The following is a 23262-nucleotide window of genomic DNA, read 5'->3' as shown; positions in this document are numbered from 1 at the left end:
ATAATAATAATAATATCAGGGACATCAATGGATTGCAGGGGAGATATTCAGTTGTTTGCAGATGATGTGAAGTTAAGAAGGGTTATTAGTAATGGGATAGATGTGATAGCCCTTCAGTAGGATTTGAATAATCTGTACAAGTGAATGGCAGTGTCAGTTTAATTCACTTAAATGTTCACTTTAATTCACTTTTCCTGGATACACTGGTCACATGTCTTCCCTCAGGCAGTCTATTCTTCACTGTTTACCTCAAGCCTACACACACTGGTCATTATATACATGCTAACTCATCACCACCTTGTGCAAAAACTTGGAGTCATTAACACGCTCAAAAACAGAGCTATAACAATTTGCTCTAATGAACAAGCTCTTAAACAAGAATTACAAATTATTAGCAATAGATTTACAAATAATGGCTATAGCAAAAATGCTATCGATAAAGTTCTTTTCATCATAAAACTTCATCAAAAAATACATATAATATAGATTACAGTAAAACCATAGCTATCCATTCAGTAAAGGGTTATCAGAAAAAATTAATACAATTCTACACCATTATAATCTTAATGCCACTTTAACCCATGAAATTAAAAAACATTGAACTCCTCTAAGAATTCACCCCCTCCCCCCATTGGCTCACCCTGGAGTTTATTATCTATTGCACCCATAACTTATCTTATATTGATGGTGAAACCAGACGTACAATCTCTATCATTAAAAAAGAACACAAACGACAGATGATGATAAAAATCCCAAGAATTTGGATGCCACACATTCAGCCCACTTTGTTCTTCAGGTTTTCCAGCAAACCCTGACTTTAGAACTCTATGTAGTTTTTTCAGCTTTTATTTTGTCCATCATCCATACTGTTTTGTTTTAATTTATATTAGTTTTGTTGTAGTAAGGTCTCCCCCCCCCCAACCACCAGAGGTCAGGTCAATATTAACTATCAATATTTGTGTGTATTAAATTAATTAAATATCAATATGTGTGTGTATACTCCAGATGATGATCTTAATGTGAAGGTCAAAATGTCAAGTGATTATTTTGGTTTATATTTAACTGAAGTTTTACTCTAACACAGTGGTATTACTATGATCTCTGAGTGTTTGGCATCCTGCAGTGAGTCTTCAGACTCTACCTCATTGCTTTATTGCTATAAAGTAATGAAGGTAGTTGATGAGGTGAAAGGCATTTTGAATACCACATGAGTTGATATTATTATTGTTCCAGGCAACTCCAAGGATTCGACATTGACACAGTATCTATCATACCTTGCCTTGAACTCATTCACGGTCGTAGCACCCACAACAGACTCTGGGAGCTTATTCCACTCATTCACCACTCTCCAAGTAAAAAACCTAGCTCTAACACCCTTCTCAAACATGCTCTTGCCCAGCTTCCATGCATGGCCCCCTAGTCCTCACGCCACCAGTCATATCTTCAAAAATATCTTCTGGATCAATCTTGTAGAACCTATTCAGTAATTTGAATGTCTCAATCATATCATCCCTCCTTCGCCTATCGTCCAATCTCTGCAACCCACAAATATTCAACCTATTCTCATAAGGTTCATTCCACAGACCTTCTATCATCTTGGTCACTCGTCTCTGGACCCTCTCCACTTCCTCCCCATCACGAAGAAACCCTGGTGCCCATAACTGGGCACAGTAGTCCAGATGGGGTCTTATCAAGGCTCGATACAGAGGAACAACAACTTGTTTGTCTCTGCATGTTAAAGTATTTTTCAGAAGCCAAGTGATTTGATGAGCTGATTTAGTCACTTTTGCAATGTGCCCCCTAAACTTCAATTCTCTATCCACCAACACTCCCAAATCCCTGGCCTCATCAATCTCCTGGAGTACGGTTCCACCAATGCGATATACTGCTGCTATTCTTTTCACCCCATGCATAACCCTACACTTTGCCACATTAAATTGATATCCATTTTTCCTAGCCCAGTCCTCCAAACTATCCAAATCATCCGGTAACATTTTGACATCCTGTGCACTCATAATTGCTCTACCCAACTTTGCATCATCAGCAAACAAGTGAACACTTCCTCTCAAATCCTTTCCTATATCATTGATGAACAAATTGAAAAGCAGTGGTCCAAGAACAGAGCCCTGCGGTGCACCACTAGTCACAAGCCGTCTTTAGACTCCACTCCTGTATAAACCACTCTCTGGTATCTCTCCTTCAACCACCCTCCTATCCATCTCACCAACCCTATATCTATCCCCATCTGCACCAGTTTACTGATTAGGGTTCCATGTGGTATCCTGCCAAAGGCCTTGGCAAGGTCCAGTAGTATCACTGTAAACCCATTACCCCTACCCAGTTCAGCCATCACTGTGTTATAGAACGTGAGCAAGTTACTGAGGCATGATCTACCCTTCACAAAACCATGTTGTCCCCCATACAATATCCCATTTTCATCTATCCAATCCTGTATTCTTTTCTTGACTGATTTCTCTAAGATCTTGACAATGATTCCTGATATGCTAATCGGTCGGTAATTTACAACAGCAGTCTTGGAACCACCTTTATGCAGTGAAACTATTTTCCCCTCTTTCCACCCCCTCGGGACTAACCCAGACCCGAGACTCAAATTAAACAAAATGGTCAGGGGTACTGACAATTCTTTAGCTGCTTCTTGTATGACACGAGCTGGTATACCATTCAATCCCACGGATGTATTGACATTGAGGTTATGCAATAGACTACTCACCTCCACTTCATTCACCACAGTTTCTGTATAATCTACTGGTTTATTCGTTTCTGCAATGTCACCACCTGGATGATATATACTTGCAAAGTGCTCACTCAGTAACTCAACTATACAACTGATTCAGTTACATCCCTACCATCGCCATTCTTTAAAATCATTCTGCCATGTACATTTTTCCTTTTACTTGCTACCTATCTAAAAAACTGTTCAGGATTCTCTTTAGCCTGCATGGCCAATGTTCTTTCGTAATCCTTTTTTTGCTTTTCTTACCACACTCATTACCCTTCTGGCCTGCGCTTTATACCGTTCATGTGCCTGCCAGTCACCTTTCTCCTTAAATTCCCTCCATAGTTGTTTCTTTTTTTGCAGTTCAAGCTTAATGGTGTTATTCATCCATTTAACCCCTACTTGATTTATTATTCGGACTCTAGGTATACAGTCAGCCATTGCTTCATGCAAACACTTCTTAACCGCCTCCCATGCACTATTTACTTCTAGTCCTTGCAGTTGTACATGCCATGGCACTGAACCAATCAAACTCCTAAGCTTGTCATACTTTCCAGCCCGATAATTCCACATGTACCCTGTCTTAATTGAAAATTCCACACCTTTAGCCACCTCCCAAGTCAAGACCCTATGATCACTCTCACCAATTTTTGGCAGTGTGGTCATATTTATTACAGCCAAATCCTCAGATGTAATTACTAGATCAAGCACTCTCTCACCCCTAATATTTTCCGTTACATGCTGTCGCAGATAGTTATCCCTTAATAACCGCATAAAATCCAATTCCTTCCTCCCACGTGTCCTCTCCTCACTCCAATCAATGCGACCATAGTTGAAATCTCCCATAATAATTACCCTCCTTCCACTCATTTCTTCTATTTGCTTGTGCATACAGTCACCACCATCTTTTCCATCACCTGGTCTATAGTAGCACCCAATTGTATATTTAGTTCTGCTAGCCACAATCTCACACCAAATGGCCTCAAATGTGCTCTTTTCTCTATCCTGCAATTCAACTTCTATTTTCCTTGGCTGTAGCTCATCAGCTATCATCAACAATACTCCTCCCCCCCATTTTATTCTCCCAGTCATTCCTGATCACACTATACCCATCATATTCAATCCCACTAGCTATATCATATACAGTCAGCCATGATTCACTAATACCAATAACCTGTGGTCTGGAAGTGCCAACCATTGCCAAAAACTCTTCCTTCTTGTTCCTAATACTCCTAGCATTAGTGTACATGAATTTAAGACTCCCATTAGCTCCAACCCTACCTTGATGCCTTATATGAACTATCCCACTCTGATTTGTTGTCCTTATTCGCTCTGGCATATTATATTCATTCATACATTCAACTGCCTCCCTAAGGACTGTATATCTGGCCCCCCCCCCCTTAATAAATCTAGTTTCCCTGAATTTGCACATCCACTACATTCAGCAACACTTTCTCAAGTCTCCTTACACCGTAACCATTCAAATGCAAGCCATCCATCTTATATAGATCCTTTCGCCCATCGAACTCACTCCACACATCCACAAATTCCACATAACCCATGCATAAAGTCATTTGCAATTATACCCCTTAGTGAATTGGAAATTGGTTGTCTGATATCATAGAATTATGTATGAGGAGTACTATCAGGGAGTGCAATTGGGATTCCCCTGGGCTCGGTACCGAGACCTTTATTTATTTAGCCTTTATATCAGTGATATTGTCACTGGACTGCAGGGAAGTATTCAGTTGCTTGCAGATGTATAAACTTAGATGGCTAAACTAGTATTAGTTGTGGCTCTTTAGGAGGATTTGAATAACTTGAAAATGGTAAATTAATGGAGCAACTAAATATGAAATTCTGAAATTTGAAATCCACAGATGGGAAGCTGCGTGCTTTGTTAATGGAACTATACTAGTTCCATACTAGAAAAAGCAAGGGATCTTGGGGGGTTGATGGTTGACAGAAATTTGAAGTTTAGGGGAAATATTTTGAAGATGGTGAAGGAAACCCAAACGATTGCTACAATACTGAGAAAAATGACTATCAGGTATTGGGTAAGGTATTAGTTCTATAATTGTATTTTTGAGAAAAACTTGTGACATGAAATTAAGAATTATCTACACGTTAGCACAAGAAAAGTATATTTAATATACTGCCAGATACTTCAGTTTGGAAATAAAAAACTATCATCAATGGCTTGACAGAAAACAGTTTTTTACAAGGTAGAATACAAATAATTGATCATGCAAATTTAAAATGAGCCACATGATGTTACATCGCTAATTACAATATCATTTCACTGAAGAAGTAAACATAAGAGTGCAGAATAAATTACATGTATAAATTTACAATGTCGTACAAAATACTTAATTTATAAAATCATACAAAAGATATCATTTTACAGATGTAGTATCTAGAAGGTCTTAATTTAAAAAAATAAAATACAATAAACAAAAAATATGATATTTTGATCAAACTTTTCCATATTTTTGAAAGGATAGGCAGTCATTCCGATTCAAGTTAGGGCACTGAAGTAAGGCCTCAGCACTCTCTTTGAATAGGTGTTTGAATTTATACCGACATCTGTATAGGAGGTGAGTTTTGGACCAGAGAATGTTGTGGTTTGTCTCTATTCTGTGTTGTGACAATCCAAACTTATCGGATTTGTTGTGAAGAATATAAGATTGGTGTTCTTGTATTCTTTTTTTTTTTTTTTGGAGTGTCCAGTTTGTCCAAAATAAGAAAGATGGCAGTCACATGGAACTTGGTATACGAGGGTGGTCTAAAAAGTTCTCGGCCTAACAATGAAAAAAACTAATTTATAATTTCAAAATTATTTTTATTTTTCAACATCATTTCCCTTAAGACTAATACATTTATTCCAGTGATGTCCCATCACCATTATCCCATCCCTGTAGTGGTTCTCAGTAAGATCTGCAAAATACCCCTCTACAGCTGCAATCACCTCTTGATTCGAAGAAAAATGCCGACAAGTGAGGAAGAGTTTTAGTTCTGGGAAGTCAGAGGGAGCCAAATCTGGGGAATAAGGTGGATGTTCCAACAATTCATAATGCAGATCCCTTAATTTTTCCATTGCCAAAACGCCTTTGTGAATAGGTGCATTGTCCTGTTGGAAGATTTTTTTCTTCTGCAAACCAGGTCTTTTCTCACGAATTTTTTCTTCTAGTCTGGTTAAAAGATCGGAATAATATTTCCCAGTTATTGTATTACCCTTTTGAAGATAATAAATAAACAAAATGCCTTTAGCATCCCAAAACAACGATGCCATGACTTTTCCTGCTGATGGAACCGACTTTGTCTTCTTTGGCACTAAACAACTAGCTTCTGTCCACTGTTCGAATTCTGGTAAGTAATAGTGAATCCAAGTCTCATGCATAGTACTAAATCGATGCACAAAATCAGTTTTATTCCTTTTAAAACGCTCCAAGCACTGTTCAGAGATTTTCATGCGAGTGCGTTTTTGATCTGCTGTGAGCAACCATGGCACCCATTTTGTGCATAGCTTTTTTCATTTGCAATTCTTCATGCAAAATATATCCTACACACTCTTTTGAAATGCCTATAGTCTTGGCAATTTCATGCACTTTGACTCGCTGGTCATCCAATACCATATCGTGCACTTGATCAATGCTTTCTGGTGTTGTTACACTTTTTGGATGCCCTTCACGTAGATCATCTTCAAGGCTGGTACGGCCTTGAAAATGTTGCCATCTATGGTTGAGGCTGAGAACTTTTAAGACTAACCTTATACGCCAGGAAGAGATATAGTTGAGCGTTTATCGTTAGATGAGGGGAAATATGTGAAAATTTTATTAATACGAATATAAGTAGCTGTTAGATCATATTTCATCAAAATTCTTTAAATTGGTTCTGAAATTTCTGAGATATATAGGATTAGAACTCGTGTATTGATTCTTTTTTTTGTTTGGCTTGTAGGAGTTGAACAGATGTGTAGTCCTTTTTTAATTTAATTTCATGTATTGTTTGATAGTAGAAAATTCTTTCTGTAAATGATGGGGAGTTGAATAATCTGTTCTAGCACATCGAATTAAACATTTTATGATTCCTGTCTTTTGAGAAGGGTGATGAGCAGATTGTTTGAGAATGTAACATCCAGTAAAAGTGGGTTTTCTGTAAACTGATGTTGTTAAATTTCCTGTTGGTGAGCAGATGAGAAGGATGTCTAAAAAGAATAATTTGTTGTCTTTTTCAATTTTCATGGTGAACTTGATACGAGGGTGTAAAGTATTGATTTTGGGCAAAAAGGAAAGTAAGGAATCTCTGTTGTGAGGCCACACTGCAAAAATGTCGTCTATATATCTAACCCAAAATGAAGGTTAGATGAAGATAGGATGTCTTCTAAATGCTCGAAATAAAAATTGGCTACAGCAGGGGAAAGTGGACTTCCCATGGCAGTTCCTTCTACTTGGTTGTAGAATTTGTTTTGACACAAGAAATATCCGGAGTGCATTATAAATCCGAATAATTTTACAACATCTTGTGGAAAGATGTTAGTAAGTAGTTGTAAAGTCTCTTTGAGATGTACATTTGTCAATAGAGATTCTACATCGAAGCTTACCATATCGTAATTGAAATGATATTGTGATTAGCGATGCAACATCACGTGGCTCGTTCTAATTTTGAATGATCAATTGTTTGTATTCTACCTCATAAAAAAACTGTTTTCTGTCAAGCCGCTAATTGCTAGTTTGTTATTTTCAAATTGAAATATCTGGCAGTACGTTAAATATACTTTTCTTGTGCTAACGTGTAGATAATTCTTAATTTCATGTCACAAGTTTCTCTTAAAAGTAGAATTCTGTTCCTTCACAGGGAAAGCTTTACTGAAAAGACTGGTAAACTATCTGTACTATGAAGTAAGCTATGAGTGAGGATTATTTTTCTAAAAAATTGGTGCGACAATCAGATCATTCCAAACTTCGCTAAGATAAGATAAAAGAAACTATTAAATCACTTGGAGCTCATAATATCCACAGGAACACCAGCTTGTCTTTTGTCTGCAATCAACTCAGAGCAGCTAAACATGATCTTGCTATTAACATTCATCAGGTTGCAGATCTCCAAACTTTTATCTCTGCAAACTTAGACTCACAACTTTCCCACATAGTTCTAAATGTGGCTAAACACACTCTGCAACTTTTATTTAATAAACAAAATTTACATCTAAACTGCAAATTCGAATTCCTTGTTGCTAGACAAATCAAGCCTCTCCATGTTTCAAATAATTGGGTTATCAACTTGTCCAGACACCCTTTAATTGATACTGAAACACTTATCCTTTCAAAAGGACATGAATTTGCTGTAGTTCCTAAAAAAGATTCCATATTTAGATTTCCTTTTTAATATCAAATGGTGAGTATTAACTTTTTCACCTCTCCAGTGAAAAAATTAATACTCTCTGCCTAGAAATTGCATCCAACCTACTTAAAGCCAAGCTTCCTCCATCTAACATATATTCGTCTGAAAAGAAAGCTCAACAGTCTTCTTGTTATCATTAAAGCAGACAAGGGAAAAGCTACAGTAATTATGGTTTCTTCAAATTACAAAAGAAAAATTTCTCTTATACCACAAGATCGCTTAGCATACCAAGAACTGGATCATGACCCCACTAACAGGCAGCTGAAGAAATTAAATTCCCTTCTAGATGAAGTTGCAAGTTTAGTTGCAGACACCGTAGAAAGGTTAAAACTCATTTTGCAAGACCTAAGTTTTATGGTCTACCAAAAATCCATAAAACAGACATTCTTCTCTGTCCTATTGTAGACTGTATTGATTCACCTACTTACTGCATAGCCAAATATCTAACGAACTTATTGAAATCACGTATAGGCAAATCTTGCTCTTTGTTGAAAAACTTTTCTGATTTCTTGAACAAATTAAAAAATGTCTCCATACAACCTACTGATTTTATGGTGAGCTTCGATGTAGAATCTCTATTCACAAATGTACCTCTCAAAGAGACTTTACAACTACTTACTGACATCTTTCCACAAGATGTCTTAAAATTATTTGGATTCATAATGCACTCCGGATATTTCTTGTGTCAAAACAAATTCTATAACCAAATAGAAGGAACTGCCATGGGAAGTCCCCTTTCCCCTGCTCTAGCCAACTTTTATTTGGAGCATTTAGAAGACATCCTTTTTTCACCCTTCACCTTAATTTTGGATTAGATATATAGACGACATTTTTGCAGTGTGGCCTCACAACAGAGATTCCTTACCTTCCTTTTTAGCCAAAATCAGTACTTTACACCCTTATATCAAGTTCACCATGAAAATTGAAAAAGACAACAAATTATCCTTTTTAGACATCCTTCTCATCTGCTTGCCATCAGGTAATATGACGACATCAGTTTACAGAAAACACACTTTTACTGGATATTACATTCTCAAACAATCTGCTCATCATCCTTCTCAAAAGACAGGAATCATAAAATGTTTAATTCGATGAGCTAGAACTAATTGTTCAACTCCCCATCATTTACAGAAAGAACCTTTTACTATCAAACAATACATGAAATTAAATGGCTTCTCTGAAAGGACTACACAACATCTGTTCGACTCCTACAAGCCAAACCAAAACAACAAAGAATCAATACGTTGAGTTCCAATCCCATAGATCTCCGGAATTTCAGAACTGATTTCAAGAAGTTTGTCAACTTCTTGACAACTTCCACACACCATTCATACACTTTGCTGTCACTGAATTTCATAATGCATATATTTTCTTGTACAATGCAAGGTATTATATTCCCTTCCAAAAGTCTAAGCATTTTCTCACCCTCAGTTGCTACAGTAGCCTAAGCAGAATTTTTTAAAATGCTTTGACAGCAGCAATGACACCCTAGTCCATATTATATAGGAGTGATGGTATTCAGTGAACACCTTAATGGGATTGCTGTCGTGAGTATAAGTGGTAAGTTGAGGGCTCATATATTTAATCATGCCTAGAAAATAATTTCAAATAAAAAAAAAATGGAATAAGGGAATACATGTTTACAAAGAACACTCATACCTTTGGAAATTAATTTTAAATGGTTCTAGATTACAGAATTAAAATAACTTATGAATTCTTGATGGTTATCCATCTCATTATCTTCCATTCAGTTAGGCTTAAGTGGCCTGTTTGCACCAAAATTAGTTTGCAATCATAGGCTTGCTATCAGCTCACCAGGAGAGAAGCTGACTTTTCCCATTAGCCTGTACATCTCAATTAAATGCATTCATTCATGTTTTGCTTTGTTGAAGAACAAAACCCAATTTGCCATGGGGATAGAGAAAGAGAGAGAGAGAACTTGGGGTGGGTAGGGGGGGCATTCTCTCAGCTAAGTTAATTTGACTCTGGCAAAAAAGTGACCCAAGACAATTCTGCTGCATGCAATTTGAACCTGAGATGTGTTTTTTTTTTTTTTTTCTAGTTAAATGATGGCAAAATTTAATGAGCCCTTTGTAGAAATAATATTTATCCTATGTTATCATTTTCGTTATTTTAATTTTCAAAAATTCTGTATTTTTTGCATACAAAAAAAAAAAAAAAAAAAAAAAAAAAAAAAAAAAAAAAAACTCTCTCTCTCTCTCTATATATATATATACACACACACACATACATATAGTTGATTCTTACTGTAGCAAATTCACGGGACCAACTGGAATGATTTTTTATAACGGACAGTTTGCTTTTGCTATAGTAAGAGTTGATGTTATATTTACTGTAGTAATAATTTCAGCTTATCATACTGATTGTGTTTCTCCCCATTTCACAGCCAGTAACCTGGAAGAGTTTAGCTATTACTTTTGGTATTGGTGGCATGATTTTAGCTGCAATGCAATATGTTAAAAGGGAAAAAGAATTAGGTATGTGAGCCTGCTGCTTTTCTTAATTTAATAATTAAAGTGATATGAATTTCAGTGGATTATTATTATTAATGGGGAACTCCATGGAGTCTGAAGACTCATCACTGGAGAGCCACACTAGCCACACAGTATTTGTTGTACCTCTCTTTAAGCACATTCACTGCCAAAATACTCCCAATAGACTGGCATAGACTATCAGTATAGGTATACAGATGTTCTGTAATATTTTTAATAAATAAATGTAAAATAATGTAAAAATAAATAGATGTAAAAAATGGGTTGCTTAAGGGCCAAAGCCAAGGAGAGGAGACCTCCACATCGTCTTTCAGGAATGTGGAGAACCGACTGGGGCTTCTGACCTAATGTTCAATCCTCACTTTCATGTGGCACCCTGTTAGTAGGTATCTACTAAATACTGAATGAACTAGGATGGATTGGCAATTTGGGACTTAGCCAACCAAATTGTACTGTGTACTGGCTTAAACCAAAAATGCATATGATGGTACAACAAATGGGATTTCGTGCTGGTTGAGTCATTGCCTGGTTAAACAAGGCCCCCACTGTTTTCTTCAGGAAAGAACTAGGGCAAAGAGTGAAAAGTCATTGAACAAGTTCCAACTTAACATCTAGAAGAAGAAGAAATCCAACGTCAGAAGAACTGAAGATAGGAACCATCAATATAAGAAGTATGAATGGAAAGGAAATCATATTTACAGTAGAATCAGGAAAAGTACTACATGGGCATAATTGGTATTACTAAGACAAAGAAGACCAAAACAGGAGAGATCTTACTAAATAATAAAGGATGTTATTTTCAGGCAATAATGATCAATCAAGGAAAGGAAGGAAGGAGTAGCAATAGCATTCAACACAAAACACGAAGATAAACTTCTTGGCCGGATGGCTGTCCACATTCCTGAAAGGCGATGTGGAGGTCTCCTCTCAGTTATTTGGCTTTGGCCCTTAAGCAACCCATTTTTTACATCTATTTATTTTTACATTATTTTACATTTATTTATTAAAAACAGAACATCTGTATACCTATTTTCAAGTAGAGTTCTGTGGGCAAATTTCAAAATGGAGAAATGGACAGTGAAACTTATTTGGGCTATGGTCCCACAGAAGGTTCTAAAGGAGAAGTGGAGGAATTTTTTGAGTCAGTAGAACAGGCAGCTGACAAAGAAAATGGAAAAAGTGTCCCTTATTAGAGATCTGAAAAGCAGAGTAAGAAATGAATCCCACCAGGCATATAGGAACATTTTTAGAAAATTTGGAGGAAAGGACAAGGCTAATAATAATGGTAAGTATTTAATGGACTTCTACTTAGGCCACGGACCGGTCATTACTAACACCATGTTGATGATGTTAGTAGACCTGATGTTGTATGGAGCATAAACATAGATTTCGGAATATTTAATCTTTTGCTTGCAAACCAGAAATGGATATGTTCCTCACTAGATAGCATGCGAAAAATGAATAAAAATATTACTACTAATAATAATATTTCAATTTTGATATAATCTGTTGAATTGGTTTAATCTGTCTAATGTACATCGCCAGGAATATGCATACTGTTAATACAGGGTGTCCCAAAATTCATGCAAGAAGTAATTTTGATAGAAAACACAGGTTTTTAATTAAAAATTGTAATTTCTTGTTGATTCATAAAGTATACAGTATAGGGTTATGCATGGAATAGCATATTGGGTAAATGGCCTCCACGGCTTTGCTGGCACATACGCACACTCTTTTGTTGAAATTTTCCATCACCGTTTTGCATAAATGTGGCTGAATTTCGTTGATACAGCGCTCAGTTTCCTCCTTCAAGGCGTGGGTGATCGTGGGCTTGTTGGCATAAACCTTAGACTTCAAAAAACCCCAAAGGAAAAAGTCCAATGGCGTTAAGTCACATGATCTGGGCGGCCAATTCTGATCACCAAAACGGGAAATTACACGACCAGGAAATGACTCATGCAGTAATTGAATTGTTTCTTGGGCTGTATGGCATGTGGCACCATCTTGTTGAAACCACATGTCGTCCACATCCATATCTTGCAATTTAGACACAAAAAATTGGATTATCATGTCGCAATAGCGAGCACCATTAACTGTTATTGCCTTACCAGCCGCATTTTCAAAGAAGAATGGACCGATGATGCCTCCAGCCCAAAATCCACACCAAACAGTGACACGTTGTGGATGCATTTGTTTCTCAACAATCACTCGTGGATTTTCTGAACCCCAAATGCGACAATTTTGTCGATTAACGAAGCCATCAAGACGAAAATGAGCCTCATCACTGAAGATGATTTTGTTCGAAAAATAAGCATCCACTTGTTGTTGTTCCGTAATCCATTTAACGAACTCTCTTCGCTGTGTGTGGTCATTTTTAATAACCCTGAACTGTCAGCTGTCACGCTGTCTTTTTTTCTCGTTGGCAACACTTTACCGCACAAATGGCGCTAAATTTAAATCTTGCGTGAATTTTGGGACACCCTGTATATACCCTGATATTCACAAAAAAATTCTTTCTTTCAAAAACTTTGCAACTGCAGGTAGTGCTTTTTGTTAAATTACATTTCTCACTCTTACAGTGTTTTTCGTATTATGTACACATCATCATCATCACGCCTATCAAGGATTTGGGCCTAGAGTGGTCTGTTCTGGCCTTAGAACTCACCATTTATGTTAATATTTTTTAATTTTTTCTATTACTGATTCCTGGTTTAATTCTTTCATAATTTCTTTGTTTCTTTTGTGATCAAATAGAGTATATTTGCAGTTTTTCCTCATAAACTTCATTTCAGCTGTTATTAATCTTCATTTGTCTTTTTGTTTTATTGTCCAGATTTCACTTTCAAATAATAGGACTGGTAGGGCTAATGTATTGTATACTTTTAGTCTGGTTTGTTTTTGAACTAGGTTTGTTTAAATACAGTTAATTACACCTGTTATTTTTAAATATATTTTGCAATTTTTAGGTTTATATCTTTTTCATTTTCATATGTAATCATAAAACCTAGGTAGTTTAATGAATTCACCTATTCTAAAATCTTGTTATCTAAATTCTTGTTATTTTAGTTCTTACTGGATCTTGTCCTTTAAAAGCCATAGTTTTTGATTTTTCTGTTGATATTATCATAACATAATCTTTGGTTATCTCATTTAGATTTAAAATATCTTTCTGTAAGTTATCTTTAGAATTGTCCCTGCGGTTATCCGAGTGGCTTTGCACTTCGTAACCATATGTCTGGGGATCGAGTCCTGCCGTAGACATGAGGTCCGATGATTAATAAACCCTCGACACTGCAAGGTAAAAGAGGGTAAAAGGAAGATGAGATGAGATCTTCAGAATTTGTAATTATTATTTGGTCATCGACAAAAAGAAGGGTGTTTAAGTTCACAGTAGGAGAAAGTTTAATACCTTGATGGAAAATTTTATTCCATTTATTATTATTATTTCATTTAGGTAAATATTAAAAAGAGTTGCTGAGAGGAGACAATCCTGTCGGACCCCTTGGTTTATCTCTCTCGTATATGATAGCTCATGATTCAATCTTATTTGTATCTGATTATTTTCACATATACTTATGATAGCTTTTAGGATATTATTTGATATTTGTCTTTCTTTTAATATGTTAAATAAAATGCTTCTTTTAACTTTGTCAAATGTTTTTTCAAAGTTAATAAATGTAATATGTGTTTCTAAATTGTATTCTCTACTTTACTCTATAATTAATTTTAGGCAAAAGGCTAGGTTTATATGTGATCATGCTTGCTATATATTTTGTAACAGAATTTAGTATATTTATACCTCTATAGTTTTAGGGTCATCTCTACTACCTTTTTTAAAGATAGGAATCACAATTGCTTTTTTTTTCCATTCTGTTGCGGGGGGGGGGGTTACCAGTTGAATAGATTTTATTTAAAAATAATAAGAGTCTTTCTTGGAACCTTATTCCTGCATATTTATATAATTCTGAACCTAGCTTATCTTCTCCAGGTGATTTTCCGTTTCTTGTTTCTCATCATCATCATCAAATTCCTGCCATGTACCCTCAAGGAGTGTACAGGATATGATAGTACTACATGAAAAAAATTACATCATTACTAACTTCCTATGTATAATTTTCCTCCAAATCAGTCTGTTACTTGTCAAGACTCCAACATTATCAGATATTATATTTCTATCGTCTAAGGCACTTTGTACTGTATCAATCCACCTATATCTTGGTCTTCCTCTGGGTCGTTTTCCTGCCAACCTGGCAGAGAACACTTGTTTGCTAATCTTTCTTCGCCCATTCTGTTTAAGTGACCATACCATGTGAGATTAGCTCTGCTAACATATTCCTGGATGCTGACAATGTCTAGTTGTTTAATATTATATTGCCATTGATGCCATCTGTTCACGCCTATAATCTTTCTCAAGATTCTCATATCTGCGGTCTCTAGTCTTTGGTCAAGTGTTTTACTTCTGACCCAGCTCTCAGATCCATAAGTTAAAACTAGTTTGAACACTGTCTTGTATACAGCTAATTTAGTGTTCTGACTAATTTCTCTCTTATTCTATATGAGTTTATTCAATTGACTTCTTACCAGCTTTGCTGATTCTGTTGTCTATTTTTATATTTAATTTACCATATTCAGTAAAAATCGTGCCTAAGTATCTGAAATGTTTCACTTGTTCCACAGGTTCTCCATTCACAACACAGTTGACATTTTGAATGATTCTGCCTATTTTCATTGTCTTTGTCTTTTTATTGCTGACCTTCATACCATATCTATTACAACAGCTATTCAATTTAGTCAGAGAATCTTGCAGACTTGTAGCAGATTTATTTAGAAGTATAACATCATCTGCATAAAGCAAAGAGCTGACATTAACATCTCCAATTTTGATATCATGTTTAATACCACACTCCTTCATAATGTGATCCATATAAATCATGAATAACAGAGGGGATAATGTCCCCTCTGTTATTCATCCCTGTCTCACACCAGATTTAACATTAAACCATTTTCCTGTACTTCCTTCAATTCTAACTGCCGACTTGCAACTCAAATACAGACTAAGTATTGCTTGATATAATGCCCCATTGACACCATATAACTGTAATGTATTGAATAGCTTCTCTCTCTCTCTCTCTTGGCACCTTGTCATATGCCTTTTCCAAATTGACAAAACTTAAATACAGATCTCTGTTATATTCCCATGCTTTCTCGACTATTTGTCATAAAGTGAAGATCTGATCCTGACAACCTCTATTTGGCCTGAATCCAGTTTGTTCTTCAGCAAGCTTTTCTTCCACAATTCTTCTGAACTGTTTCTCAAGTATACTTGCATAGATCTTGCCAGCAACACTCAGTAGGGAAATACCTCTGTAATTCTCACATTCAGTTTTATTTCCCTTTTTATATATGGGTACTATGAGAGCCCTACTCCAATCATCAGGAATTCATCCCTCTGTCCAGGCTTTCTGAACTATGCAGTGCAGCCACTGTAACACTCTTATACCACCATACTTCAGCATTTCTGGTCGAATATCATCTACTCCTGCTGCCTTTCCACAATTCAAGCCTTTGATGACTTTTTCTACTTCAAGTATGGATATGTATTCCTTACAGTATGCCTGGTCAGTGTTTTTTACCACTGTGCTGTCATCACTGCTTGCTTCATTTAGCAGTTTTTCAAAGTAATTACTCCATACTTCAAGGATATCTTTGTCTCCCGTTTTCATGTCACCTTTATCATCTCTAACTCCTTTTAGCACTCTTTCCTCCATTCCTAAGCTTCTTCATAACCTCCAGAATATTTTGCCACCTTCTCGATATTTATTTTCTATATTCTTGCCAAAGTCCTCCAATGACTTTTGTTTAGCTAGTTTTACACAGTGTTTAGCATTCTTGCATTTGTCTCTGTATTCTTTAAGAGCACAAGCTGACTTATTTGCCAGGAACTTTTGATATACTGTCTTCTTTTCCTTTACTGCCTCTTTAACTTCCTGTGTCCACCAGGGAGTTCTGATTTTTTTATCCTTGCAGACAACCTCACCACATGCCTCTCTGGCAGAATCAAACAATGTTTTCTTCAGAATTTGCCACTGAATATCCAAGGTTTGATTCCTGTTCTCAAACTCTTCCATATTTTCTATAATCTTTGTGTATTTTAGTCTATAGTTCACATCTGAGAGTTGCTCAACTTTTATTCGCTTTAAAACTTTCTTACATGTTATTCTTTTCAATATGAAATTCAATTTTATCATGCTCAAGAGACTAAATAGTGATCACTTCCAATTTCAGATCCTCTGTACACTCTGGTGTCCTGCACCAGGAAGAAAACATCACTATCAACAATAACATAGTCAAAGAGACTTTTCTTATTCCTTGCCTCTTCTCTCCATGTGAATTTGTGCACATTTTTATGTTGGAACGTGGTGTTAGTAATAACCAGTCCATGTCCTGAGCAGAAATCCAACAGATATTTGCCATTATTATTAGCTTTGCTCTTTTCTCCAAATTTTCCCAAAATATTTTTGTATGTCTCACAATCATTTCCTACTCTGCTGTTTAGATCCCCAACAAGGACCGACTTTTCCTTTTTCATTGTGTCAGTTGCTTTTTCTAAAGCCTCAAAAAAATTCTCCACTTCTACCTTAGTAGAACCTTCTGTGGGACCATAGGCACAAATAAGTCTCATTGTCCAGTTCCTCATTCTCGTATTTGCCCACATTACTCAACTTGAGACTGACCGCCATTCAAGAAGATTAGCCTCGTATTTTGTGTTGAATACTATGGCTACTCCTTCTTTTCCTTGATTGTCATTGCCTGAATATAACATTTTGTATTTATTGCTCAGAAAGATCTCACCAGTTTTGGTCTTTTTTGTTTCAGTCACCCTTATTATGTCGATCTGGTACTTATCTAATTCCTCAGCTAGCTCCATTTCTTTGCCATTCAGGCTTCTTATGTTGATAGTACCGATCTTTAACTCTGGTGATGTTGTGTTGGGGTTTGTTTTCAGATTTGTTCCAGTAGCTGACTTTTCGCTGTTCGCCCTGGTTCCCTGGCGAAAACAATGGGAACCTTGTTTAACCGGGCGACGCCCCAGCCGGCATGAAATTTTGTCATGTTGTGCCATCATTTTTTATTTTGGTTTAACCAATAAGAATACAATTTGGTCGGCTAAATCCCAAATTGCCAGCCCTTCCTCGTTCGTTCAGTATCCAAGTAGATACCCAACACGGTGCACCATGAGAAGGTGAGGATTGGACATTAGGTCAGAAGCTCTGGTCGGTTCTCTGCATTCCTTTAAAGGCTATGTAGAGGTCTCCTCTCAGTTATACAGCTTTGGCCCTTAAGCACCCCTTTCTTTCTTTCAGTCTGATTTCTAATTCTTCTTTTGTTAGTTGCTTTTCATTTTCGTTAAATTTTTGCCAGTTATCTTTTTTAAAATATTTATCTGTCCACATTTCTAAATTTCTGATAGAAATTCGTCTAATTTCAATTCGATATTTAATTTTATGTTTTGTTTAGTATCTGTATCGAAGTGTTTCAAAATCTTATATACATTGGATCTTATTTTATATAAATCATGTTCTAAATTAGAATCAAATTTGTTCCATGATTCGCTGTCTTTTTCTGACTTCTCTTTTAGTTATGGCTCTTATTCTTTTATATTCTATTTCATCTTCTAATCTTTTACTGCTTAATCATTTATGATTGGTTCCTTTTTTCTTTTTGATTATTTTTTTGATTGTATCATCCCATATTTTCAGTTTTTCCTTTCATTGAAATTTTTGGTCTTTCCTAAGCTTTCATTTGCTGCTGCATTTAGTATCATTTTTATATTAAGCCATTCTATTTCTATTTCTTCATTTTGTTTTATTTTATCTAACTATTGGTTAAGTCTCTGTTCATATAGCCATTGTATATTTGTGCCATTTAATAATCTAGTTAACAAATGTTTTAAATTTTCTTTCTGTTCTTGTTACTTGTAGCCATTTAGGTGGTAATCTTAATTTTATTTTAATGAGGAAGTGGTCACTACTTATTTCATATCCTCTGTGAACTCTAACATCTAAAGAGAACTTTGTCTTTTCATTTAAGATAAAATAATCTAATATTGATTTCCATCCTCTTGCTGCCCAAGTATATTTATGGGTTTCTTTATGTTTATAAAAAGAATTCATTATATTTAGGTTATTATAAACTACAAAGTCAATCAATTTTTTACCATTAGAGTATGTTCTCCATATATTCCTATATTATTATTAATTTTCCTGTTTCCAATTCTTGCATTTAAATCCCCTGCTAATATTACATAATCATTTTTATTTAATACTTTTATTTTATTATATATATTTTGCATTGGATTATAAAATTCAGTATTATCTTGTTCTCTTTCTTCTTCTGGGACATTTAAACCGATTATTGTTAAAAAACCTCTATTTTATTCTAGCTTCTATTATTCTTTCTTTCCAAAATTTGTAATGTGTTAACTGTTTTGAAAGGGAGTTATGAAACCAGATCATAACTCCTGCTTGTGCTCTTTGGTCTCTGTCAACTCTACTATATATTACATTAAAGTTTTCGGTTCTCATGGTTCCTTTTAATTTCTTTTTGTTTCAGTGATTACCACTTGTTATTTCTATGTGTATTTTTATTTATATTATTTCTTCTTCCTCTATATAGTATATACTGATGAGGTGATTTATTATATAAATCTCTTTTACTAACAATTATTTTTATTTTGACTCCGAGTGTCCCTATATGTTATTATATTTGCACAAAGAGTTCACTCCAATTGGTGTAATGACTTTAACTCACTCTTTCAGAATCCAACTAATCATTGACTCATTAATACCAAGTACAAAATAAACACATTTAATAAAACTAAAACAATATATATACACTTCTAGTAATAATACATAACTATAACTACAGATTATATGGATCCAAGGCCTTATTTAAAAATATAAACTTACTCTTAAGACTAAACACTTTTTCTTTCACAATCACAAAAAAATGTTCATAGTCTTTTTCTCTTTCTGTTAAGGCTCTTTTCCAGAAGTTACAAGGCTCTGTACTTCATTTTCAGGATCCTTTTCATCAATCAATATAACACACAAAGTCTTCTTGACTATATCCTGTTTTCCTTTTAGTAGTAATACTCATCAGATCAGGCACCTTTAATACCTAAAAATCTTCTTAATCAATATATTTTTCTAAACTTTCAGGCATTCTTAATACTTATAAAACTTCCTTATCAATATTTTCTCTAAGAAAAACATTCACTTTAGAATGTAAGCAACAAGTTCTCCTTTCATTCACAATACTAAATTGACAGTCTTAACTTATTTCACCATAAAAACTTACAGTTTCAAGATTTCCTTTTATGCACCACTTATTTCTCCTTGAAACCTAATATTTCCACTATCCCTTTTTCGGAATACACTATAAAATATCTTCCGACTGCCACATACAAAAACAAATATCGAGTTCCTTCTAACTTGAATATTTACTGGCCAATTTATAAAAACTTACAGCTTCAAGATTTCCTTTTATTCATCACTTATTTCTCCTTGAAACCTAATATTTCCACTATTCCTTTTTCGGAATACACTATAAAATATCTTCCGACTGCCACACACAAAAAAAATATCAAGTTCCTTCTAACTTAAATATTTATCGGCCAATTTATAAAAACTTACAGTTTCAAGATTTCCTTTTTATTCTTTACTTATTCCTGCTTAAAAAACCTGTTATTTTCACTATTCCCTTTTCGGAATACATTATGAAAATTCTTTTGACTGCCGCACAAAAAAATCAAGTTCCTCCCAACTTGAATATAGCTCGGCCAGTTTATAAGAATTTACAGTTTCAAGATTTCCTTTTATTCCTTTACTTATTCCAACTTGAAACCTATTATTTTCACTATTCCCTTTTCGGAATACATTATGAAATTTCCTTCTGACTGCCGCACAAAAAAAATCAAGTTCCTCCCAAATTGAATATGTCTCGGCCAGTGTTCTAAAAAACTTCCGAACGCTCTCTTGTTTACAACTGTAACTTGGATACGCAACGCTTTCCTTGTCAGCTGTCAATCACACATCAAGTTCCCTCCGGGAGCATGCGCACTTCACAAAAGTCAGAAACTACGCACTGCAATAAAATGGCTGACTCGCTGTATCCATCAGCGCTAAGAAAAAGTCTTTCACAAACACAAAATTCAACATTTTAAAATACAACAAACTTTCTTATAAGTAACACAAATAATCAGTTTAGTAAGTACTTCAATATTTTTACTATTTTACATGTTACTTCTAATATAACATTTTCATAACGAGCACATCACAAGTGCAGACACTGCGTGTATGAAAACAAAAACTAACAAGCATAATTAATACGTAAAAATATTCAGAATTTTTAATATGATTATTTTTACACACTATTTGAAAATTTCTTTCATTTAATATTTGGTCTATATTATGTACACATAATACTGTTTATTTTATTATTTTTATGTGAAAAGGACAGTTTTAATTTCCTATTCATTTATGAAGAGAATTAATAATAATGACAAAAAAAATTTGCTTTCAGTGCAGTGTTATTTATTTTATTTATTTTTAATAAGGTATCTTGGTGGCTTGGTTGTGACCAAGTGGAATAGCTTTTCTGCCTTCCTCTATACAGACCTTGAGTTTGAATCCAGCCATGCCATGGATGTTTTTGTTCAGGTCATACATGATTTTCATGGTCTAATTTGAGACAACCAGTTTGCTTATTGGAGGTGTCAGAATAAAATTTCAAATTTTGCTCTGTGAGAGTGAATTCCAGATTGTTTAACTCATTGTCTACTGCAGTAATAAATGTGCATAGAATAAATGTGCTTTGTCATTCCTAACCTTTCAATGGATTTGATTGACATAAAAAAATCTGTTAAATGAAATCAGAAATTGTTTATTTTTGTGAGGTTGATGGAATATATGATGCTTTTGAAGGACACCGTAGGATGAGACACCAAGAACATCCTGATATAGATAAATGTATTATACCATCCTCTGCTTCAGATATTTAACAAATATCAATGCTACAACAAGATTCACATCCATGACCTGCAGATTGAAGAATGGGGATACTCTTCACTCATCAAACTATGCCAACAAATATAATTGTTGCAGTAGCTATATTTCATATGATGATAGCATACATATCATTGCATTTAATCGAACTTTTAAATATACAATGGGGAAAGTCATTTAGTTATAGATGGTTATAAAAAATAACACAGGAAATACAGACTCAAAAAATTTCTCTATATATTTTCCCTTTAAAATTTATACATTTGTCCTATTGTTTTATCTCTCCTTCAAAACCAGCAGCACGGAATTCTTCTGTCTGTTGTCTCAGCCAACTCTGAACCTCATTTTCAGTTTCTTGATCATCAGCAAAATGTTTGCCATCAAGGTGCTGTTTCAGCAGGCCAAACAGATGAACGTTGCTTGGGCCAAGGTCAGGATTGTGAGGTGTATGTTGAAGGAGTTCCCACGAGTTCTTGAATTTTCTCCAGGGTTCCTGTAGCTGTATGAGGTCTTACATCATCATGCAGGAGCAATACACCTCTTGTCAATAGGCTGGGATTTTTTTTTGCAAAGTACATCCCTAACTTGCAATAAAATTTCATAGTATGATGTAGCAGTCACATTCTCACCATTCTTGTAAAAATGGGCCATTAGTACTCCCTGGGAATCAAATATTAGTCTTTGTGAAGTGCCAATCATCCCTGCAAAAATTTCTGGACTCAGTTGTGAATTGCTGTACGTAATACACTTCTCACCATAAATGGGATAATACATCTCTTTATGATGGTTATGTCGTCATTGTTTTTGGATGTATTAGGGTTACAAGAACTTCATCAATGTGATTAGAGAAGGTCGGTTTGAGTAGTAAATTAATTGCCTCCGTAGCGCAATTGGAAGAACAACAATACATTGCGCCTTTCGATTGGAAAAGGCCTGAGTTTGATTCTCATAGTGACAGGAGGAATCTTTATATGGACTTTTTCAATTGAAGGTGAGTTAGCCGATCTCATGCGGAGGTGGCAGGGTTTTTCTCCTGGAAACTCGGGTTTTTCATCCTGCATACAGACAAATTGGCCCTTCAGAACACATGCAATTTTCAGACAAAAAATGCTTGTGGTGGTTGTGGGCGGTAGATGGCGCTGATGTAGTTGATTGGTAGTAGCGGTTTGGTAGTGGTGGAGACAGAGAGTTGTACAGTGGGTGTCCTCCTGCGATGAGTCTTCAGACTCCTTGGTGGTGTCACAAATAATAATAATAATCTCTTTATGAATGTCCTTTCAGGAAGCCTTAACACATGAAGTCCTTTTGTCCACAAGAAACACGATAGCACACAGTTCAACAGTTGTGCACTTCTCAACCAGTTGCTATTTTAGACTGCTGAAAACAGTTACAAAACATGCATATTACTACATGTACTGTCATCATCTGATTGTGCTGCTACCTACTGATGCATACTGTGAAAACCATTAAATTCCAAATTCACTTGTTCTGCTTTTTGTATTGCTTTTGTTTGTAACTTACTTCTTGACTTTCTCTTGTATTT

At 35.3% G+C, this 23262-nt stretch overlaps 1 protein-coding gene and 1 pseudogene across 2 annotated transcripts in view; both read left to right on the top strand.

Moving 5' to 3' along the window:
* The window catches only part of Scox (Synthesis of cytochrome c oxidase), a 228126-nt gene that overhangs the window by 57997 nt on the left and 146867 nt on the right, over window positions 1–23262 (top strand). Inside the window, exon 3 of the mRNA XM_090397003.1 lies at window positions 10548–10638. Coding sequence (XP_090253129.1) covers window positions 10548–10638 — 91 coding nt within the window. The remainder of the gene's footprint in view (window positions 1–10547; window positions 10639–23262) is intronic.
* Window positions 1–23262, top strand: part of LOC150104418 (serine/threonine-protein kinase MARK1 pseudogene) — a 296493-nt pseudogene that overhangs the window by 203791 nt on the left and 69440 nt on the right. The window lies entirely within an intron of this gene.

The sequence above is a fragment of the Typopeltis vanoorti genome, chromosome 8, assembly GCF_054136105.1.
Source record: "Typopeltis vanoorti isolate ZY-2024b chromosome 8, IOZ_Tvanoo_1.0, whole genome shotgun sequence".
NCBI classification, from domain to species: Eukaryota; Metazoa; Arthropoda; class Arachnida; order Uropygi; family Thelyphonidae; genus Typopeltis; species Typopeltis vanoorti.
This window is presented reverse-complemented; position numbering and strand designations above follow the sequence as displayed.